This window comes from Citrus sinensis, chromosome 7 (assembly GCF_022201045.2).
Source record: "Citrus sinensis cultivar Valencia sweet orange chromosome 7, DVS_A1.0, whole genome shotgun sequence".
In the NCBI taxonomy this organism is placed as follows: Eukaryota; Viridiplantae; Streptophyta; class Magnoliopsida; order Sapindales; family Rutaceae; genus Citrus; species Citrus sinensis.
In genome coordinates, this window is record NC_068562.1 from 22,162,514 (window position 1) to 22,184,327 (window position 21,814).

The following is a 21,814-nucleotide window of genomic DNA, read 5'->3' on the forward strand; positions in this document are numbered from 1 at the left end:
TTTGAAAGATACAAAGTTTGTTTCAATTTTTTCTGTAGTCTATTTTTAAAAACTTAAAAAGAAAAAAAAAAGGATAGAATTGGTTGATTTAATACATATGTGTGATGAAAAGGCCTAAATTCTCTCATCACAGTGTTATTGGTATTATCTCTTACTCAAATTTTTTTTTCTAAGTAATATAAAACTCAAAACTTAAACCAACTAGACAACTTTGTTATTACAAATTTATTTAATTTATGTTTTGAATATAATACTATTTATAAATTAAAAATATTTTGTTATAATATTTTTTTCCTTATCAAAAGGCTAAAAATCTCTTCTTAGATTAGAATTCAATGTTGAACTGAGTTTTTTCTTATCACTAAATCAATTATTAGAATTGTTTTAAAATTTTTATTTTTTTTTATCTTATTGAATAATTACTTATTCAGTACTGAGCAAAAACTCAGCTCAGTACTGAATTCTTATCCTCTCTTCTCATAGTGTTAATGTGGTTATCTCTTACTCAAAAACTTTTTTTTTAAAGGAATCTCAAACTCAAAACTTAAACCAACTAGACACCTTTCTTTATTACAAATTTATTTAATTTATAGTTTGAATATAATACTTTTTTATAAATTTATAATATAATTTTTTGAAAGATAATTTAAGTTATAATTGTATAAGTGAAATTAAGTTATAAAAATGTATTATAAAAAGAAATTGCCATCATAATAGTTAAAATATTATTCTTAGAATTTGAAATTAAAGATTTTTTTTTGTTAAAATTAGGTGTCGATTTCTATAATTTGAAAAGCATATATGAGATCATATCATCATACTAAAACTAACAGATTAAGAGAAAATAAAAATAAAAAACAAAACGAAAACAGTAGTGCTACGTGCATACGTCCAAATTAACTCTCGTGCTTCTACCACAGAGACCTACAACTTTAGTAAACAGTTGCTCCCTCGAGATAAAACACAATATTGCTTCATCAGAACAAATTAGACTAAGGGGTTATTTGTTAAATATCTGAAGTCTGAAATTTTATTAATTTCAGACATTTTCTAAAATATGCTTATTTATTTTTTAGAATTTATGTCTGATTTTCAGACATTAACATCTAAATAGAAAAAATAAACTTTTTTTACTTTTATCTGAATGAAAAAAAGTCGAAATGACAAGTAAATATTATATTCCAAAAATATCTCTGTAAAATAATTTATTTTCTAAACTATAAAATCTAATCCTTTTTTTGTTTTAATTTACAAGGACATAAATGTCAAATAACTAAATTTAAGATATTTTTTATTATGAAAACAAATAAAATACCATTTATATTTAGATATTTAAAAAAGAAAAATAAACATATCATTCATATTTTTATAATCAGACTAATTCATACTTAAAAAAACTCTTACTCATTTAAATTTCAGATAAAAAAACAAACACTGTCTAAATTGAGTATTGGGTACTTTAGTAGATTATCAACTTGGATAGCCGTTAGATTAATGGTAGAGTTACTATACATATATCTGACTGTCTTGCTTAACCGAGTTACCAAAAGGCAAGTCATCCCAAAACCCAAATCGTTATAGTCAACAGTGTTTTCAAGAACTTTTCAAAAAAAAAAACGTGTTTTTAAGAAAACAAGAACCAATTCCAAGAATCGCAAAATAATTTCAAGAAACAAAAGAAAAAAAAAAACGTCTTTCTTGTTTTTAAGACAAATTTCCGAAAAAAAAATAAAAAATTCTTTAGTCTTGTCTGAGAAGAATCGCAAATTCGCAGTGGTCTCAGAGGATGCTGAATGCCGTCGTGATCATCAACTCAAACCCACTATTATCAAAATATTTACCCATATTGTTCATAGGTAAAATTAAAAAAAGAAAAAAGAAAAAAGAATGACTTGAATTGTGAGAAAGAAGAAAAATATAAATTTATTTCTGTTGTCCATGGTATTTGGTTTGCAATGTAGAAAAGTAAAATTTTGCATGAATCACAAAATCTCTACATATTTTATGTCTAAATAAAAATTTATAATGTATGACTAAGGCCACACTTTGTGAAAAAAAAAAAACTAACAATATGATGTAATTTTGATGCAAGAAGATGTTGACATTACCGTTTGATATTGGCAAATAAGTTATTTTTTTTCATTTTATTTATAATTAAATCATTTCTTTCACTAGATTTAAAAACTTAAAATGGCTACGAGGATTCTAATTGAAAAAAAAAAAAAAAAAACTATTTGTACATGGAAAAAGTAACTAATAATTTAAGGTAGTTGACTTGTTGACATTACCGTTTATAAGATTCCAGTTCCAAGTTTGTTTCAAAAATCTACTTCACATGGTGGAAAAGAATAAAAAAGAAGCCTTAACTTGAAGAAATCTAATTGAATGCTAATAAGACTGTGAAAACCCAAGACAGTTGAAAACGAATGTAATGTAATTAAAGGAACCAAGCAAAGCAATACCAATGAATTTCTTACTTCACAAGTAAGAAGAGACTACTGCTAATCCATAAAGCGCCAAGACCCATCTTCGATTCATTAAGACATTTTATCAAACACCTTGTATAGTAACACAAAAGATGGGTAAAGAGAGGGTGGGTTTGGTGCTGGCGTTGGTATTGATGTCTTTTGTCATTTCCACATCTTCCAGTGATGAACACCAGCTGCGATGGAGAAAATCTCTGTTTTCTACTGCAACTACGTCGTCCTCTTCCTCTTCCTCTTCCTCTTCCTCTTCATTGTTGTTCAATCGTGTAGGCTCTTCCCTTTTATTCCGAGTCCAGGGAAACGTATATCCTACTGGGTACGTAACATAAAGAATGTATATTCGTTTTTTGGAAGTAAGATATTTAGGAACTCAATTTACATCTGTTTCTTTTTTGCTTAAATTTGCAGATACTATAATGTTACCGTGTACGTAGGACAGCCGCCAAAACCTTACTTTCTTGATCTGGACACCGGTAGTGATCTCATTTGGCTCCAATGTGATGCACCATGTGTCCAGTGCGTTGAGGTACTCGCGTCAATGTTACAAGTTTGTTTCATGAATTGTCTGTTATGATTTTACATTGTGCTGAATTGAATATAACCGCAGAAGCATTTTATTGTAATTGTAGGCGCCTCATCCGCTTTACAGACCAAGCAATGACCTCGTGCCTTGCGAGGACCCCATTTGTGCATCCTTGCATGCACCCGGACAACACAAATGTGAAGACCCAACACAATGTGACTATGAGGTTGAGTACGCAGATGGTGGCTCATCTCTTGGTGTTCTTGTCAAGGATGCTTTTGCCTTCAACTATACAAATGGCCAACGACTTAATCCTCGTCTAGCCCTCGGGTTGGTAACTAACATTTTCTTAGATTCCTTATAAATGGTTTTGTAAATAATGTGGCTCTTGACGTGTATAAGAAGTTTGATAAATGGTGACCGATGATTTCCTTATTGCAACTAATATGACTTGAATTGGCCATTTCATCCGTCAGAGTTCTTATCTATTTTAGGCAGGGAGAAAAATTAACAAACTATGGGTACTTTTAGATGAAAATATGTCTTCAGAGGCAGCAAAGTAACTTTTTATTTGATTATATCTTTTTCCTTCAGATACGGCATTTGAAAGAGTCAAGTTGAAATCATGTTTACTTGAAGTTGTTTCCCCATGCATCATAATTAATACTTTATCTATTGATTTCCTTGTTTGCAGGTGCGGATATGATCAAGTTCCAGGTGCATCTCATCATCCCTTGGATGGAATACTTGGCCTTGGTAAGGGGAAATCCAGCATTGTTTCACAGCTTCATAGTCAGAAGTTAATACGAAATGTCGTTGGACACTGTTTAAGTGGACGGGGTGGAGGATTCCTATTCTTTGGAGATGACCTCTATGATTCTTCTAGAGTAGTTTGGACTTCAATGTCATCTGATTATACGTAATTGACCCTCCCATACCCCTGTTGTTCAAATTTATTAGTCTTATTATCAATAATTTGGTGGGTTCCTCTGCTTATTGTACCTCCTCTAATTCTTGATTTCAGCAAATACTACTCACCTGGAGTTGCAGAACTCCTTTTTGGTGGGAAAACTACTGGTTTAAAGAATCTACCCCTGGTTTTTGACAGCGGGAGCTCTTATACTTACCTTAGTCACGTTGCTTATCAAACTTTAACATCTATGGTGAGTCAGAAAAAATTAACCTTCCTCATCATTTATGATTCATTTGTTTGTTGATAAGAAATTTTAACTAATTGACTGGTCACAAGTTATATGATTCAATCGTATCAATTGCCAATGTCAAACCTTCATGAAACCTGATGTTTTGCATTGATAAATTATATGCTTATAGATGAAGAGAGAAATAAGTGCAAAGTCCTTGAAAGAGGCACCAGAAGATCGGACGCTGCCACTCTGTTGGAAAGGCAAGAGACCTTTCAAAAATGTGCGTGATGTCAAGAAGTACTTCAAGGCCCTAGCCCTGAGCTTCACTGATGGGAAAACTAGAACTCTTTTTGAATTAACCCCTGAAGCATATCTGATAATATCGGTAAGCACAACCTACAATTACATTCTCATATCTTTTCTTTGTTTTCTGATTGTCATCATTTTGGTTAGAGATAGCACTTCCCACTGAAAACATAAACGAAATGTCCTTTCAGAATAGAGGAAATGTTTGCTTGGGAATCCTGAATGGGGCTGAAGTGGGGCTGCAAGATTTAAATGTCATCGGAGGTATTTCTGATTTTGTAAATTTCTTTGAACTAATAAGCAGATATTAATACCATCATCATGCTGATGACTGTATTTGCTACCATCTTAACAGATATATCAATGCAAGACAGAGTAGTTATTTATGACAATGAGAAGCAGAGGATTGGATGGATGCCTGCCAATTGTGATCGGATCCCGAAATCCAAAGCCATGAATACTTGATGACCAATGTTCATTTTCAAAAAATTCAAAAAAAAAAAAAAAGGGAGACTGCTCCTCCTGTCTATCAATAAAGCACAGAGGGTATGGTTGTTGGTTGTATTATATTTGTATATTGAGCTAGTATGTATTTGCTTAAATGATGCGCAAATGCGGTACTTTTATGTAAGTGAAGTCATTCTTTTCTTTGTTGTTCATATATTAAAAAAATTTCTTCTACAATCTTGCACGAATAAGAATGCCCTACAATTGTGGTTTACAAAAGGATTATATAATACAGGACCTAGCATACTACGATGTATTGAACTTAAAATGGCTTCTGCAGAATCATAAAAAGGTCTTGATAGGGTGATAACTGATCCATCTGATACTGAACTTGCGGGCCAAAAGGGTCGTCTTGGAAGCTATTAGTGTCCATGTAGTTGAAATTGAACTGATTATAATCATCATTCAAGGCATTGCCTAGATCATTCCATTTGGGCATACTTTGGACCTCCTTATCGCACGTGATCTCCGGCGACAACACGTGCTCGGAGCAACTCGAATCCGTCTGCAACCGGGGCACCGAGTCCGACGTATCCATATGTAATAGGTCATTCATCATTGGCGCAGGCGATCCCTGATGTGGAGGCATTCCTAATGCTACCTCTTGACGTGAAATGTTAATATTTGGTTTCCGATCCTCCTCCAGTTCTGGGAATCCAATTGATTTTTGATCGCTGGGGTAATGTTTTTCCATCCTCCCCTTCTTGTTGTACAATCGACATAATACCCAATCGTCAAGCTGCATCATCAAAATAGTAACAATTGTTAGTCAGCAATTAACACAAAGGGTTGTTGATATTTCTTACAAAATGATGCAAGGCAATGCCCCCATCATTCGATATACAATGTGCTGCATTATGCTTATTCGTGGGCCACCGGGTTCGCATAAGATGCCTCACGCTTTTGTTCCAAAAAGGTGGCTAATATTTTTTAAGAGTTGATTTTTTTATTTAATTAATTATCTTTAAATTATTCCATTTACTTTTGAAAACTTTAATTTTTACCGATATTTTTATTAAGAAAATCAAAAAATAATTATTAACTCACTATATTTTTTACTTATCTTTTCACTAAATATAAAAGTAATTTACAGTTTTTTAAAAATATAGGTAATTTAAAATTTATTTAATTTTTAACAAGTTGCACCGTGATGTTCAATGACCATTTTACCCTTAAGCATCAATTGAAGAGGATGATCGAAGATCAGTAAGTACCCTTAGGTTGTTTTTGGTGGCGGGGGATCTGTGAACATTAGCAGGGCGATATTCATGCATAATCCAATTAGTTTTGATTCCTTTAGGCGCTTTTCCAGCGTAGAACACAAGCGCCTTTTTTATACCAAGAGTCTTCGGCTTCCCAATGGGCTTGTCCGCTCCGGTCGCCTTCCAGTATCCGGATCCGGCCGCCCGGTTCGGCCTTGAACCGTTTGGATATTTCCTGTCCCTTGGAGAAAAGAAATACCACTCCTTTTCGCCGTACCGTGCCATTTCTACAGGCACAAATAGACTAAATTCAACAAACTATTTCTCAAAAACCTTAAAAAAAAAGAAATTAAAATTTAAAAAAGGAAAAATTACCGGGTAGCTCCCAAGGATCGTATTTGTAGAGATCAATCTCGGCAATAATAGGAACAGAAATCGGTAGCCCTGCACATTTCCTACACAAATAGTGATTCACCAGCTCCTCGTCTGTCGGGTGAAATCTGAAACCTGGCGGTAACTCTAGCTCTGCTCCCTTCATCATCTTCTAACTAATTAATTGATTTCTTCTTCTTCTTCTTCTCTCTTGCTTGCTCTCCTGCTTGCTCGCTTGCTCGCTCACTCGCTTGGTCTTTCTATGTTTTGCTCTGGTTTTTTTTTTTCTTCCCTCGGGGGTTCGGTCGCTGAAATTAAGAATAAATCTGCAAATGGAGGTTTTATAGTCGAATTAGTAACATTAAAATAAAAATTAGACACGTGGGGCATAGTGCCCACGCCGGTAGTACATTCGAATCTAGAACAAAAACGTGGGTGGTGGAAGTTACCTACCGTCTTCATTTTAGAGCTGACCGCAGCCAAGACATTGCCACGTGTCCCTATTTTCATTTGCTGTTAGCATGTGTGCTGTCCCACTTTGGCTGCTCCTGTCACTGCTTCCGTCACAAACCTTGTCTTTTCTTGTTAGAAAAGACCTTCCGAATCGGCACAACAGATCGCTGACTCTGGTGGTCCCTCTTCGGTCCTTAGTCAATACTGGATCATCTAGTTTGAGCCCTAGTTTGTGTTTTCTGTCACTCCACCACTCCTGTTGTGCCACGTTCGCCGACATTTCTCGCCTTAATTGAACCAAATTTCTTTAGCTCAGTTTCTTAGAAGGCTACTATCCATATTACTAAACTCAAAAGATTTGGATCTCAACTAAAAATAAACATCCATTGCGAGATCCTGTACTTAAATAAAAATACAGTATGTTGCTTCGATGATTATTCGATTGTTGGACTTTTTTAAATAAAAAAAAATTCCAAGCTGCACTGGGGTCACCATTATTTCAAATCAACCAAAAAGCTTCTATTAGATTAAATCTAATAGACTTGTTGCAACTTGCAAGATCCCACTATAGATAATAACCATCCCAACTAATATCTCAAATTTGTATGATAGTCATTCTCTATACTTTACAAGTTTATTCTTTTTATATAGTATTTTGAGTTTTAGAAGTATATCATTTCTATATTAATTTGGGTGTGATTTAAACTTTACGTCCAATTGTAGTACCTTTGAGGTATCTTACCCATAGTCTGGACATCATTAAATAAATAAAATTTAACAATTTAATGCTACTCGTGATTTCCAAAGGGTAGTATAGTCACATCCTTGAACCACAAGCCTTTACCTTTAAGGGCATGTTTGGAAGACACTATTGCATAGCATTAGGGAACTATCCTTCGTCAAACTAATACTATCCTTTGTTTGGAACAAAATTGTAACGAATTAAGGGGGAGTGCTAATGCGGCAACTTGTCTTTTTTTTTTGGTAACTTTGCTTTATAATAGTAATAAATAAATATAACTTTTTAATTTAATATAATATTATTTTTTATTTTTATATTATAATTTATTAATAAATTTATAATTTAATATAACTAATAATAAATATTTAAATTTGAATAATATTAATTTAAAATTAATAATAATATAAAATATTATTACATATACTACATAACTCTTACTTGGATTATTTAACATAATTCATTTTATTAGTGAATATGTTATAATAATTGTATTACTTTATTATTTTGCAATTATCTTGTGATATGTATAAACTTTTATTCTATCATGTTAAGATAACTTTTGAGCTAATCTTTTAGGTTTTAACTATTTATGTGTGTCTTATAAAAAGACTATCTATTTATGTTGTCATATTATTTAGAGATTATTTGCTTCTATATTTATTTCAAAGGTTATGTATTTAGAAAATACTAAAAAATAAATGCTATGCTTCTTAAAATTTAAGGTCACCCACTTTGATCTTTATGAAGAATTATGACATTTTTTAACATTTACACTAAAATTTCTAAAATTTAAGTTTTCTATATTTAGTATTTTTTTCAAGTATTAATAAATTATTTTCTAAATATATGATTTAAATTAATCACAAAAAATTAATACAATACAGTGCAACACCAAATATAGTATAATTAAAAATTAATACAGTACAATATAGTACTAAATATTGTACAATATTGTTATAATACAATGCTAATACAATACACAAATATTAAAATAATGCAATACAACATCATATAATACAGTGAGTCAAACGCACCCTGAAAGTAAGAAATTTTACTAATTAACTCAACTACACACGTTAATGAGAACAAACAACATGATGTTAGTTACGTGATTATTTATTTTAAATATATCAATATAATCTCATAAGAATGTCTTGTTTTAATATAAATAGTTGTTAGATTATTACATTTTTTTAATTTTTTCTCTTTTTAAAATTAATTTAACACAATAAGTTTTTTGTACAAATTAGAAGACAAAATTAGAGAATTAATGGCCTTTACACCGGAAATATATAGATCGTCACCTTTTTCTAATTCATGTTTTAATTGCATAAAGAATTATCTTGTTTCGTGTGATATATATAGTTTGTCTGTTTTTGAGAAGTAAGTTTATAATTTTAGAAGTAGTTGTTTTAATTTGCAGCTCAGGAAATTTGCTACCTAATGGAGGTCGATTTCCTGTTTTCCAAAAATTATTTCATCCACTAAACAAGTCCTTAATCAAATAATGTAATTTCTTTTGGGAGATTGACACAATTTCCCTTCTAATGAAATTAATATATATCACTTATTTTCTATTTTTTCCATAATATCTAATCACACAGCTGCTACCATAATTTTACAGTAGTCTTTTGTTTTTAAATACATTTTTATTTATATTGATTAAAAATAAAATAAATTATATGAATTAAAATTAAAAAGTTCAAATCCTAAAAATAAGAAATATAGGTTGTTGTGTTAATAACAAATTACTGATAAGATTTTTTTATATTTTTAATTTTTTATAATAACTATTATCTTATATTCCTAAAATAAAATACCAAATAAATGAACTATTTACACTTCTTTTCTCTTAAGTTTTTATAACAAAGGAGTTTCTGAATATTACAAAAATGATAGAGGATAAATAATATATATTAATTTTAATAAGAGAAAACTAGCAATCCTTCCCGTTACTTTTTCTAGTAATTTGCAAACGTGATTACATTATGGCCAATGCATTTTCTTGGGCAGCAAGCAGCCAGGCAGTGTGCGATGACTGGCGACTCCAGAGTCGTTACGGTGAAGTCAGCCGGAGGCGATCGCAAAACCTTTTTCAATCGTGTGATTTGAATAATACGTCATGTTCAATGCTCGCCCACGTACGGAAACAGACGTCATCTGAACAGTGTGAGTGATTCTGTGTCAACGATCGCACATGCACCCGATTAATCAGAAATTTTGGTTGGTGACATCGGGTTTGCGTGGGCCATGTTGTCCCCTATTTGACGTGAGCTCTGACTGCAACTCTACTGTCTTTCTGTAGCTCATGAAATTTTGGGCCGTGTCCAAAACATTAATAAAAGTCAAGAGTCTGAAATATCTAATTTGTGAAAAAATGCATGTGCGTGAGGAGACTTTTTCTTTGATTGAAAAGTTCCGATTTCAATTTGATTAGTCAAAGAATTTATTTTTATTCTGGGCATATACCTATGATGATTTTGTAATTAGGTTTTATAACTTAAAATGCATCTATGAAAATTTTTGAGTATACAATCTGTCATAATTTTATTTTTAGACTTAATAATTTAAAATTCGTTCACTAATTAGAAAATATCAGGACTTATACACTAATTCAAATACTTTTTCACTAGCATCATAAAATATTATATTATTTCACTTTATCTTGCGTCATAATAAGGATCAAAAGATATATAACGCAATAAAATTACACATCAACTTCAATATTAATTGTAACAACTTAAGTCCGACAACAACTGAGTGGATATTTAATCATTAGACTTTACTTGATGTGTACTAATCTTTTTAAGATTTGTTTCATTGGTTACGTGGAATGCACGTTAGTATGATTTGGAAATCTTGTTAAGCCAGGGAAGTGTGTGGGTGAAAGAATGCGAATAACGCGTACCAGTCATCACATATTTAATTTCAGGATCCCTCTAAATTACATGCATGTATCTTACAATCCTCTCACATGAATAGTGAGTGAACCCACATCATTCACTATTCATGTGAGAGGGGTGTAAGGTACATACATGTAACTTAGCATTAGCCTTAATTTCATATGAAAACTAGTAAAAATCACTCGACAAAGAATTGAACACGGAAAGTGAAGCCCGGGGGAGCAAAGTTGTGAAGCCAGTGTCTAAGAAGTTGTCTGAATAGAAGAATAGGAGAGTGTTATATGACGTGGATCATTACTGAATAGATAAGAATTGCCGACATGTAATGAATTATCTGGCCTGAATTAAACCAACAAGACACCTGCTACTTTTTACTTTTTAATTTCATGCAAGTTGGCAAATGGGATCATTTTGCTTTTGAAACTGCTTTGACTTCTTGTCAAGTATTCGATTAGCTGCGGCTACGAGTAACAACATCACCAAAAGACTCTTTAAATAAAATTTTATTAATTATTTAAAAAATCACTTTAATATTTAAGACTTTAAAAAATATTTTAATTAAGATTTTTTAAATAAAAAATTATTCTCTCTCTTTAAATTTAGAGAATTGATTTCTCGCTCTTCAATTTATATTTTATTATTTTTTATTAGAGAAAAAGAGAGAAATATTTTAATTGTTATTGACTTTTTTTTAAAAAAATAATTATTTAATTAAAATTATATTAAGTTATTTTTATTTGAAAAGTCTTTTGAAGAATATCATATTTTTTTATTTTTTTATTTACCACATAGGTAAGTAAATAGATATTTAAAGAATAAAATTTATAGAGTTTTTTGGAGATGCTCTAGGCCTCTAAGCCTACATTATATTTAATGGATTTTTTTTTTTTGAAAAAAAAATAATGTGAACATAACATTCTGTTAACAGTATCTGATCGCTTAAAACCCATTAGCTAAACCCATATATTTAAAAAAAAAAAAAGAAGTTTTTTTTTTACTGCATCTGGCCTTCAAAGTGCAATTTGTAATTTATAAAATCAGGCGCCGTCTTTGGAAAGGTCTATCCAAATAGACTGTTTTAAAGATTGAATAAGGGAAAAAGATAAGGAAAAGGTCACAATCAGTAGGGGAAGCGAGATTCAAAGGCATCATATGATCAAGGATTCAAGATCAACAACTTGATAAAGAAAGCAGGTCCAAGTGAAATGAACGTGCGCTCGCCGAATTTCTTGGAAGTTTCCTCGATCTCCCCACGAGCTGTCAGTGTTGACCGACTAACATGTATCAATCAGATTATGATTTTTTTTTTTTACCCAATGAGAAGATCAGACTATGATATGTTGTTGTTATCCTTTTATGGATGGCAGTTCGTGGGAGTATCATTGCAACACCAAACAAACGTCCGCCTCTTTGCAATATGACTGAGTGGGTTTCAATTAATTTTATTTTCAGTCAGTTTTATTTAATTGATTATTCTAATTTAAATTTTAAATTAAGTAGAAGGTTAAAAAATTAATTTAAATTTTATCCATATTCTTTTTTTTGAATAAAAAAATCAAACAAAAAGCCCACACTATGTCAGTAATAAGACCCTTATTACTAAAAATCTTAAAAGATTATTTTTAATTGGGTCTAATCTTATATAACAGTTTCTAATATATAATTATTTATATATAAGTCCAACGTTAAATTAAGAATCCAAAAGTTGCTTCAAGGGCAAATATAAAACCCAAAGAAACTTTTATAATTTTCATGGCTGGTAAAAAATAATTGATATTCTTTCTTTCAGATAGGTTTTTTAAGTCCCAGTTTGTAACAGCAATTATGAATATGATTTTGAGAAGTTGAGAACTAAACATCAATGTTTATTTGAAATTGAAAGGGAAAGTTTGAATTATCTACTGTGAAATTGAAGAATTATGAGAGAAAGAGAAGTAGGGTTATTAAGTAATTTTATCAAAAATTATTTTGAAAGTAAAAACCTAAATTAATGAGAGGGCTGATGCTACAATACCTGCATGTATCTGATACATGCAGGAAAAATGGCCATTGGATTCAAATAATGAATCCAACAGATGAGATGAATTTAAATAATAAATTTTTTTTTTTTTTTTGCAAAACCTGAAACCTATAGAATCGGTTAATGAATTAATAAACATGAAACTAGATCAGGAAGATTATTTTGATACTTGGACCATTAAATTTGAAACCAAAAGAACTTGAAACTTCGAGTAATGAATATGAAATTTGATATCATTAACTTGCAATCATAAAAATAATCCAATTAATGGACCAATAAACATGAAACCAAGACCCTTAACTTGATGTCGGGATCATTAAACTTGAAACCAAATGAACTTGAAACTTAGTATAATGAACATGAAACCTGCAATCATTAACTTGCGACCATGAAAATCATCTAATTAATGGACCAATAAACATGAAACCAAGACCATCAACTTGATACAGGAACCATTAAACTTGAAACCAAATGAACTTGAAACTTAGGGCAATGAACATGAAATCTGAGATCATTAACTTGCAATCATGAAACTCATATAATTAATGGACCAGTAAACATGAAACTAATACTATTAACTTAATACCGAAACCATTAAACTTGAAACCAAAGGAACTTGAAACTTAGGACAATGAACATGAAATCTGAGGTCATTAACTTGCAACCAGGAAAATCATCAAATTAATGGACCAATAAATATGAAACCAAGACCATTAACTTGATACTGGAACCATTAAACTTGAAATCAAAGGAACTTGAAACTTAGGGCAATGGAGATAAAATCTGATGTCATTAACTTGCAATCACGAAAATCATCCAATTAATGGACCAGTAAACATGAAATAAGGACCATTAACTTGATGTCTACGCCATTAAACTTGAAAACAAAAGAACTTGAAACTTGGTGCAATGAACATGAAATCGGATATCATTAACTTGTAACCATGAAAATCATCCAATTATTGGACCAATAAACATAAAACCATGACCATTAAACTTGAAACCAAATGAACTTGAAACATAAGGTAATGAACATGAAACTTGAGATCATTAACTTGCAACCATGAAACTCATCCAATTAATGGACCAATAAATATGAAACCATGACTATTAACTTGATGCCTACATCATTAAACTTGAAACCAAAGGAACTTGAAACGTGGTGCAATGAACATGAAACCGGAGATCATTAACTTGCAAACATGAAAATCATCCAATTAATGGATCAATAAACATGAAACTATGACCATTAACATGATGCCTACACCATTAAACTTGAAACTAAAGGAACTTGAAATATAGAGCAATGAACTTGAAACCTCAGATCATTAACTTGCAACCATAAAAATCATCCAATTAATGGACCAATAAATATGAAACCAGGACCATGAACTTGATACCAGAACCATTAAACTTGAAACTCGATTTTTATTATTATAAAAATGATTTTTTATTGTTATGTGTCTTTTAATATTAAAATAATGATTATTTTATTTATTATATTTGAATATTATTATATTTACTATTATTTAATTCATTTAAGGGGCAACCGGTGGCAAAAACCGGTTGCTCCCATTTTTTTTTAAGTGTTTGAATAATGTTTTTTAAATTTTTTTTATTGCTTGCATGTATCACATACATGCATGTATTGTAGTTGTGCCCTAATAAGAGGGATTAGAGAGGAAACTTATGGGTTCAAATAGCTTCAACTATCAATTACTTTTCTTGAAACTTATGTCGTGTTTGTTCTTTAAAAAAAAAAAAAACTGAATGGGTCTGAATGTGGTCTACATAGGTTTGCATACATATATCTAATAATAAATTTATTTTTTTATTTTTTGATGTTTGAGTGTAAGTAGTAAATTATTTATTTTCATAAACCCAAAATATCTTAAATCTATTACTTTTACACTTCTGACCTTAAAAGTGCTATATATATATGGAATTTAAAAGTGGTAAGCTATGTAGAACAATAGTTTTTATATGTTATAAATATTTATAAGGTAAGCATTTGATAAATAATTTATGAAAATAATTATGATAACATTATTGGTTAAAATTTAACATAATATTTATACATAAAAAAATTTATATCTAATAATAAAAGTATTTGCCTAAAATTCAAATTCAAAGTATATTAAGTATTTAATACCAAGTAAAAGTTGAGGTCAAGAGAAATTCTAATATGACATCCAAAATATATTATAGTTAATTAAAAAATTCTTTTGGATATATAGAAAAAAAAATCAAAGGGTTATTAGGTTTTACATAATAGATGGGTAGAAAATAAGTATATTTAATGAGGGTATTTGTGAGAAAAAAAAATTAATTTTTCATTCAGACATTTTATCATTCAAATAAAAGTTAGGAAATTTTATTTTTTTATTTAGATAAAAATGTCTTACAATAAAACTTCAATTACACAACAAACAAGTTAAGGTATCAAAACCTCTTAAACAAAGTCAATTTAAGACATTTCTAACCTAAAAACAAACAAGCCCTTTGCAAGATTTAGTAATCGATTCTAATTATTGTTGAAATATATAAATTTGATTAGGCCAACAAGAAAGGGTGTCGTTGGACTACTTAATTATTCAATTATCTTACCTCGAAAATCTTAAGGGCCCCCCCCCCCCCCCCAACATTTTAAACAAGTATTTATAGTGGAGCGATTTGATATGTCCAAAGATTTTTATTTTAACAAAGGATTTGTGACTCTTTTGATTTTCAATTTACAATTCTTATTTGGTGTTCTTTTGTTTTGCCTGTGACCCAATTTAAAAATATTAGATTATCTAGTCACAAAATAAATACTAAATTATTATGCCATTATAATAAATTTTTATTTTATGTTGTAAGAAAAAAATAGTCAAACTGAACTTTTTAAAATAACTTTAATTTTTAAATATGGTCAAAAGATTTAAATAAAAAATTAAGGAAGACTTAATTATTAAATTATTCAAACTTTTTTCTTTGAATTTCTTAAAAAATAATTAGGATGAGCAAAGTGGCCAGGCTGGCCTAGCCCACAAGCTTGGGCCCTGACCATTTGTTTTAGGGCCAGAATAGAGCCGAAGCCTGGACTCGAGATTACAATAAAAAGCTTGTGCTTGGCTTGATCTTTAGATTTTTTACCCAAAAAAATTTAAGGATTATATTAGAAATGTAAAACGTTAAGAATAGCATGTAATGTATTTATCAACTAATCGATCATCATGCATTAAAAGTTAACCATATTAAAGGGAAATAAAAGTGACGCTTAATCATATAATCTTAATGGTTCTTGTTTTGGAAACTGAAATTACAATTAAAAGTTCATCATCATCACCTTGTCTTTTTCTTTTGTTGACACCAAAATTTGGTTGTATCAGTGTATGAGCTATCAATCAGATCTTAACGCTAGCATTTGAATTTATTTATATAGGGAAGTGGTTTTGCCTGTTTCCAAAAGTTTGAAAAAAATTGGTGACTACGAATTGAACTTTGGCTAACACGTGCAGCCACAAAAACATTCAAGGGCGCTGGAAGTTTTTTTGGCATTAACCCTTCGACGCTCAATTCAGTTTCACGGTATACTAGAAAAATAAAGTGTATGGTTTTGTGTAAAAAATGAAGGAACAAAAAAAAAATGTAAGAAGAAATTCTCCCCTTTTAAATAAGAAAAAATAAAGATAAAGATAAGGAGAGGTATAGATGGACGAGGAAGAAAGTGAGTTCAAAATTAAAACCTCTCCAGATAATATAGAAAATGAGAGAGGACAGAGATTTTTCATAAGTCCCCAACTGTTGGCACTCTTGGGAGTCTTTTAGGGATCAAAATCCCTCCCCATGGTTTACGGTATTGTGGGATTTGAGGATAGAGTCCCATCTCCCTCTTCCCCTTGGATTATGAAATAATGGGTTTTGAAAATAACGTTCACTCCTTGAATTTTTGGAGAGGATGAAAAGGTGGCTTCGATTGGGTCTATCCTCAATTTAATTGTCTCCTCACCTAAATCTTGCTTGCTTATTTTCTTCAGTCTCGTGCTTTATGGTGAAGCCTTATTATGGATTTGAGTGAACCCTTATTATGGTTGCCCAATTTTACCAACTAATAGCAAGGTGAACATAATGAGATTTTGAGTAAAGTCTTATTATGCTCACCCTATTTTATTACCCAAACATCTTTCTCTGTCCTTTGTCTTATTTCTATCATTAAATATTTACATTATACTATTTTACACTATGATGGATAATTATATCATCATTTTGTATACAATTATGCTAAGATAAGTTTATTAATGTCTTAATTTAATTTAATTTATTTTTCAATTGGACCTGCATAGAAACATAATCACTTAATAATAATACTCTTTATAAAATTATAATGTAGTAATTAATACAATACAAAAAACAAATCAAATATTAAGAAAGTGCACTTTAGAAGCTTGACCGAGCGGTTTTCAATCATTTTTATTTCGCAAGCTACTTGAATTCAAATTTCCAATGATAAAACAGGATAAAAAATGATTTGAACTTTGCTTACCCATAAATTGTGGCTCCAAAAAAGCTAACCTAACCATCGGTTTGCCCGATTTGGGTCCAATTTACAAACCAAGAAAAAAATAATCAATTTAATTAATTAAATAAAAAATCGACTTGAAAATTCGATAACCAAAAAAATAAATATTTTAAAAATTAAAAAAAATCGAACCCAATTAGAACCAAACCAATTTTGGTTTGGTTCATTTCATAATTTTAATTATGTTTATTCCGTTTAGCTTAGTTCAATAAAAATCGAACCGACCGGACCGAACCATATCACCTACTACCCCCTTTAACTTCTAATTAAAAAAAAAAAGGAAAAATTACATTGAGAAAGCCCTATGTGTAAAATGCTTCTTGGAATTTGTTCGGGTTCCAAAAAAGAAAAAAAAAAGTTAATAGCAATTCAATTAAAACAATCCATCTTTGAAATTCCTAATATTCTTGAACAGGCTTTTTTAAGGGCCTCAAACCATCTCTGAAAACAAAGGCTTGGGTCAAGGCTTTTTCCAAGCCCGTCCCGCCCAGCACAATTACCAAATAGAATTTTTTTTTGAAAAAATTAAAAAAAAAGGACCTGGCGTCGTGCTCTCAGTTGCAGCATGTAGAGATTAGGAGACATCGAGCTCTTGTATCTAATAAGCGACTCTGTAAATCGCTTTGTATTGCAATGCAAGGAAGCATGTTTCCATTTGGCTCTACCCTCCCCTCCGAAGCATTCGTCAGGCATGGAATTTTCTCAGTTGATAGTTTCTGAAACTCATTTTCAGTTTTATTTTTTATTTTTTAATTTTGCTTTTCTTGATTGTTTCTGTCAATTGTAGGTTGCCTGACAGGAGTTTCCACTTCCAGCCTGTGAGATTTGCTTACTTATTCGTTATTTTGTTGCTTATTTTTGGGTAATTTGTGTTTATTTTCTTTTTTTTTGAAAAAAATATTAATCATGACAGGTTCCTGGTAGATTGAGTTGGAGCAGAAACTATGCTGCCAAAGGCATCAAATTTATTTGTGCATGTACGGTATAAAATGTATTAATTTTAAAACAATGTTTATAAGTTGCAGATATAATCGAATTTCCCTTTTACTTGATTTTAATTATGTGTTTATATTACTACTATTTATTAAATATGTTTTTTTATGGGATATTAATCGTGTTATTATAGTTAAAATAAACTAAAAAGTTAGAAAACAAGATGTTCTTATTAAAATGCCTTAATAAACCATAAAGCGCCAGACCCGTCTTTGATTCACTGAGGTATTTTATCAAACACAGTATATAGTAACTAAAAAGATGGGAAAAGGGAAGGTGGGTTTGGTGGTGGCATTGGTATTGGTGTCTTTTGTCATTTCCACATCTTTCAGTGATGAAGAGCAGCTGCAATGGAGAAAATCTATGTTTTCCAACTGTAAGGACGTCATCCTCATCCTCTTCCTCTTCATTGTTGTTCAATCATGTAGGCTCTTCCCTTTTGTTCCAAGTCCGTGGAAATGTATATCCTACTGGGTATGTAACATAAAGAAGTCATATTCGTTTTTTTGAAAGTGAGATATTTAGGAACTCAATTTACATCTTTTTCATTTTTGGTTGAATTTGCAGATACTATAATGTTACCATGTACATAGGACAGCCAGCAAGACCTTACTTTCTTGATCTGGATACTGGTAGTGATCTCACTTGGCTCCAATGTGATGCACCATGTGTCCGGTGTGTTGAGGTACTTGCATCGACATTACAAGCTTGTTTCATGAAATTTCCATTATGATTATATATTGTGCTGAATTGAATATAGCTGCAGAAGCTTTTTACTGTAATTGTAGGCACCTCATCCGCTTTACAGACCAAGCAATAACCTTGTGCCTTTTGAGGACCCCATTTGTGCATCCTTGCATGCACCTGGTCACCACAATTGTGAAGACCCTACACAATGTGACTATGAGCTTGAATATGCAGATGGCGGCTCGTCTCTTGGTGTTCTTGTCAAGGATGCTTTTGCCTTCAACTATACGAATGGCCAACGACTTAATCCTCGTCTAGCCCTCGGGTTGGTAGCTAAGATTTTCATAGTTTCCTTATGCCCTTGTTCTTTTAAATGATTTTGTAAATCATGTTGCCACTGACGTCTGACGTGTATACGACGAAGTTTGATAAATGGTGACCTATGATTTCCTTACCGCGACCAATATGACTTGAATTGGCCATTTTAGTTTGTTAGAGTCCTTATCTATTTCAGACGGGGAGAACAATTAACAAAATATGGGACCATTTAGATTAAAATATGTCTTCAGAGGCAGTAGTAGAGTAACCTTTTATTTGATTATGTCTTTTTCCTTTAGATACAGCATTTGAAATAGTCAAGTAGAAATCATGTTTACTTGAAGTTGTTTCCCCGTGCATCATAATTCATACTATATCTATTTATTTCCTTGTTTACAGATGTGGATATAATCAAGTTCCAGGTACATCTTATCATCCCTTGGATGGGATACTTGGCCTTGGCAAGGGGAAATCCAGCATTGTTTCGCAGCTTCATAGCCAGAAGTTAATACGAAATGTCGTTGGACACTGTTTAAGTGGAGGGGGTGGAGGATTTCTATTCTTTGGAGATGACCTCTATGATTCTTCTCGAGTAGTTTGGACTTCAATGTCATCTGATTATACGTAATTGACCCTCCCATACCCCCAGTGTTCAAATTTATTAGTCTTATTATCAATATTTTGGTTGTTCCTCTGCTCATTTTACCTCCTCTAATTCTTGATTTCAGCAAATACTACTCACCTGGAGTTGCAGAACTCTTTTTTGGTGGGGAAACTACTGGTTTAAAGAATCTACCTGTGGTTTTTGACAGTGGGAGCTCTTATACTTACCTTAATCGTGTTACTTATCAAACTTTAACATCTATAGTGAGTCTGAAAAAACAAAAAATTAACCTTCCTTATCATTTATGATTCATTTGTTTGTTGATAAGAAATTTTTAACTAATTAACTGGTCACAAGTTATATGATTCAATGGTATTAATTGCCAATGTCAAACCTTCATGAAACCTGATGTTTTACATTGATAATTTAAATGCTTATAGATGAAGAAAGAACTTAGTGCAAAGTCGTTGAAAGAGGCACCAGAGGATGAGACGCTGCCACTCTGTTGGAAAGGCAGGAGACCTTTCAAAAATGTGCATGATGTCAAGAAATGCTTCAGGACCCTAGCCCTGAGCTTCACTGATGGGAAAACTAGAACTCTTTTTGAATTAACCCCTGAAGCATATCTGATAATATCAGTAAGTCCAACCTACAATATCATTCTCATATCTTTTGTTTGTTTTCTCATTGTCATCATTTTGGTTAGAAATAGCACTTCCCATTGAAAACATAAACAATTTGTTCTTTCAGAATAAAGGAAATGTTTGCTTGGGTATCCTGAATGGGGCTGAAGTGGGGCTGCAGGATTTAAATGTCATTGGAGGTATTGGAGATTTTGTATAGTTCTTTGAACATATTAAAGCAAAGACTAATACCATCATCATGCTGCTGAACCACTGTATTTATTACCTTCTTAACAGCTATATCGATGCAAGACAGATTAGTTATTTTTGACAATGAAAAGCAAATGATTGGATGGATGCCTACCAATTGTGATCAGATCCCAAAATCAAAAGCCATGAATACTTGATTACCACTGTACCCTTTCATAAAAAAAGTTGCTACTCCTGTCTATAAATAAAACACAGCAGGTATGGTTGTTTGTATAATATTTGAATATTGAACTAGTATGTGTTTTGCTTAAATGATGCAGAAATGCTGTACTTTTATGCAAGTGAAATCAGTACTTTTATATATTAAAAAGTTCTCTTCTACAATCTTGCATGAATAAGAATGCCTTACAATTGTGGTTTACAAAAGGATTATATAATACAGGACCTAGCATACTATGATGCATTGGACCCCCAAATAGGGGTGGGCAAAATATCCGACCCAACCCGATCCGACCCGATCCGATCCGAAAAATTTCGGTTTCGGATCGGATCGGGTGGGGAACAAAACCCGATCGGATCATGAAACCCGATCCGATCCGAAAACCCGATCGGGTTGAGACAAAAAACAAATTTGGCAAATACAAAATTACAAATCACATAATACAAATACACACATGACACACTCACAATCACTGAATCAGTAACTCACAGAATACAGATCACACATCACAGACTCATAGTGTCACAGACTCACGGATTTACAGTAATTCACAATTCAGTAATTCACAAAGTATTCACCGCAACAAAGCAATTAAGTAATTCACTCCAAACTATTCACCGCAACAAAACAATTCAGAATTCACAAAGAAATTAAGAAAGGAACACAAGCAAAGTAACAACTCACAAACCCTCACTCACTCAAACACTCACCACTTCACCAGTCACCGCCTCACGGTATCACAAAGACACAAACCCTCACTGTTACATACAAAATCAAATCACTGAAACCAGCACTCAAGCCGTCAAGCACAAGCAGCCAACCCACACCCATTCATGCCTCACGGCCTCCGTCGCTCACCACACGTAGCGAACACACACGCACAGTTCACAGAGCTAGCTGCAACCGGCCACCACACGTAGCAACCGCTACTGAGAACGA

General features: G+C 31.8%; 3 protein-coding genes across 4 annotated transcripts; 2 read left to right on the forward strand and 1 right to left on the reverse strand.

Moving 5' to 3' along the window:
• Nucleotides 1-2,320: 2,320 nt before the first annotated feature.
• Nucleotides 2,321-5,144, forward strand: LOC102614284 (aspartic proteinase Asp1-like). The gene is made up of 8 exons (XM_006464862.4): nucleotides 2,321-2,802; nucleotides 2,895-3,012; nucleotides 3,116-3,339; nucleotides 3,704-3,928; nucleotides 4,034-4,172; nucleotides 4,342-4,539; nucleotides 4,652-4,724; nucleotides 4,816-5,144. Exons 1-8 carry the CDS (start codon nucleotides 2,579-2,581, stop codon nucleotides 4,923-4,925), a joined length of 1,311 nt encoding a protein of 436 aa, XP_006464925.1. The 5' UTR covers nucleotides 2,321-2,578; the 3' UTR covers nucleotides 4,926-5,144.
• NAC (NAC domain-containing protein 2-like) lies at nucleotides 5,092-6,844 on the reverse strand. The gene is given in 3 exon segments (NM_001288863.1): nucleotides 5,092-5,706; nucleotides 6,182-6,456; nucleotides 6,545-6,844. Coding segments are annotated over 3 exon segments (918 nt in total). The 5' UTR covers nucleotides 6,711-6,844; the 3' UTR covers nucleotides 5,092-5,229.
• A 10,896-nt stretch (nucleotides 6,845-17,740) lies between these two features.
• On the forward strand, nucleotides 17,741-21,039 carry LOC102614864 (aspartic proteinase Asp1-like). Of its 2 annotated transcripts, none has more exons than XM_025093486.2 (11): nucleotides 17,741-17,909; nucleotides 18,008-18,038; nucleotides 18,134-18,197; nucleotides 18,546-18,687; nucleotides 18,781-18,898; nucleotides 19,002-19,225; nucleotides 19,618-19,842; nucleotides 19,947-20,085; nucleotides 20,263-20,460; nucleotides 20,573-20,645; nucleotides 20,743-21,039. In XM_025093486.2, the coding sequence occupies exons 1-11, from the start codon at nucleotides 17,854-17,856 to the stop codon at nucleotides 20,850-20,852; spliced, it is 1,380 nt and encodes a 459-aa protein (XP_024949254.1). In that variant the 5' UTR covers nucleotides 17,741-17,853; the 3' UTR covers nucleotides 20,853-21,039. The 2 variants fall into 2 exon arrangements, with proteins under 2 accessions (XP_024949254.1, XP_024949259.1); XM_025093491.2 differs by having other exon boundaries at nucleotides 18,642-18,687.
• The last annotated feature ends 775 nt before the right edge of the window (nucleotides 21,040-21,814 follow it).

Bases quoted from the DNA above. Each gene is read 5' to 3' on its own strand.
- LOC102614864 (XM_025093486.2), top strand. From the start codon at position 17,854: ATGCAAGGAAGCATGTTTCCATTTGGCTCTACCCTCCCCTCCGAAGCA. The intron at 19,226-19,617 runs GTTGGTAGCTAA...CCTTGTTTACAG, and splicing joins AATCCTCGTCTAGCCCTCGG to ATGTGGATATAATCAAGTTC. The intron at 20,461-20,572 runs GTAAGTCCAACC...TTGTTCTTTCAG, and splicing joins AAGCATATCTGATAATATCA to AATAAAGGAAATGTTTGCTT.
- LOC102614284 (XM_006464862.4), top strand. From the start codon at position 2,579: ATGGGTAAAGAGAGGGTGGGTTTGGTGCTGGCGTTGGTATTGATGTCT. The intron at 2,803-2,894 runs GTACGTAACATA...TTAAATTTGCAG, and splicing joins GGAAACGTATATCCTACTGG to ATACTATAATGTTACCGTGT. The intron at 3,929-4,033 runs GTAATTGACCCT...TCTTGATTTCAG, and splicing joins TCAATGTCATCTGATTATAC to CAAATACTACTCACCTGGAG.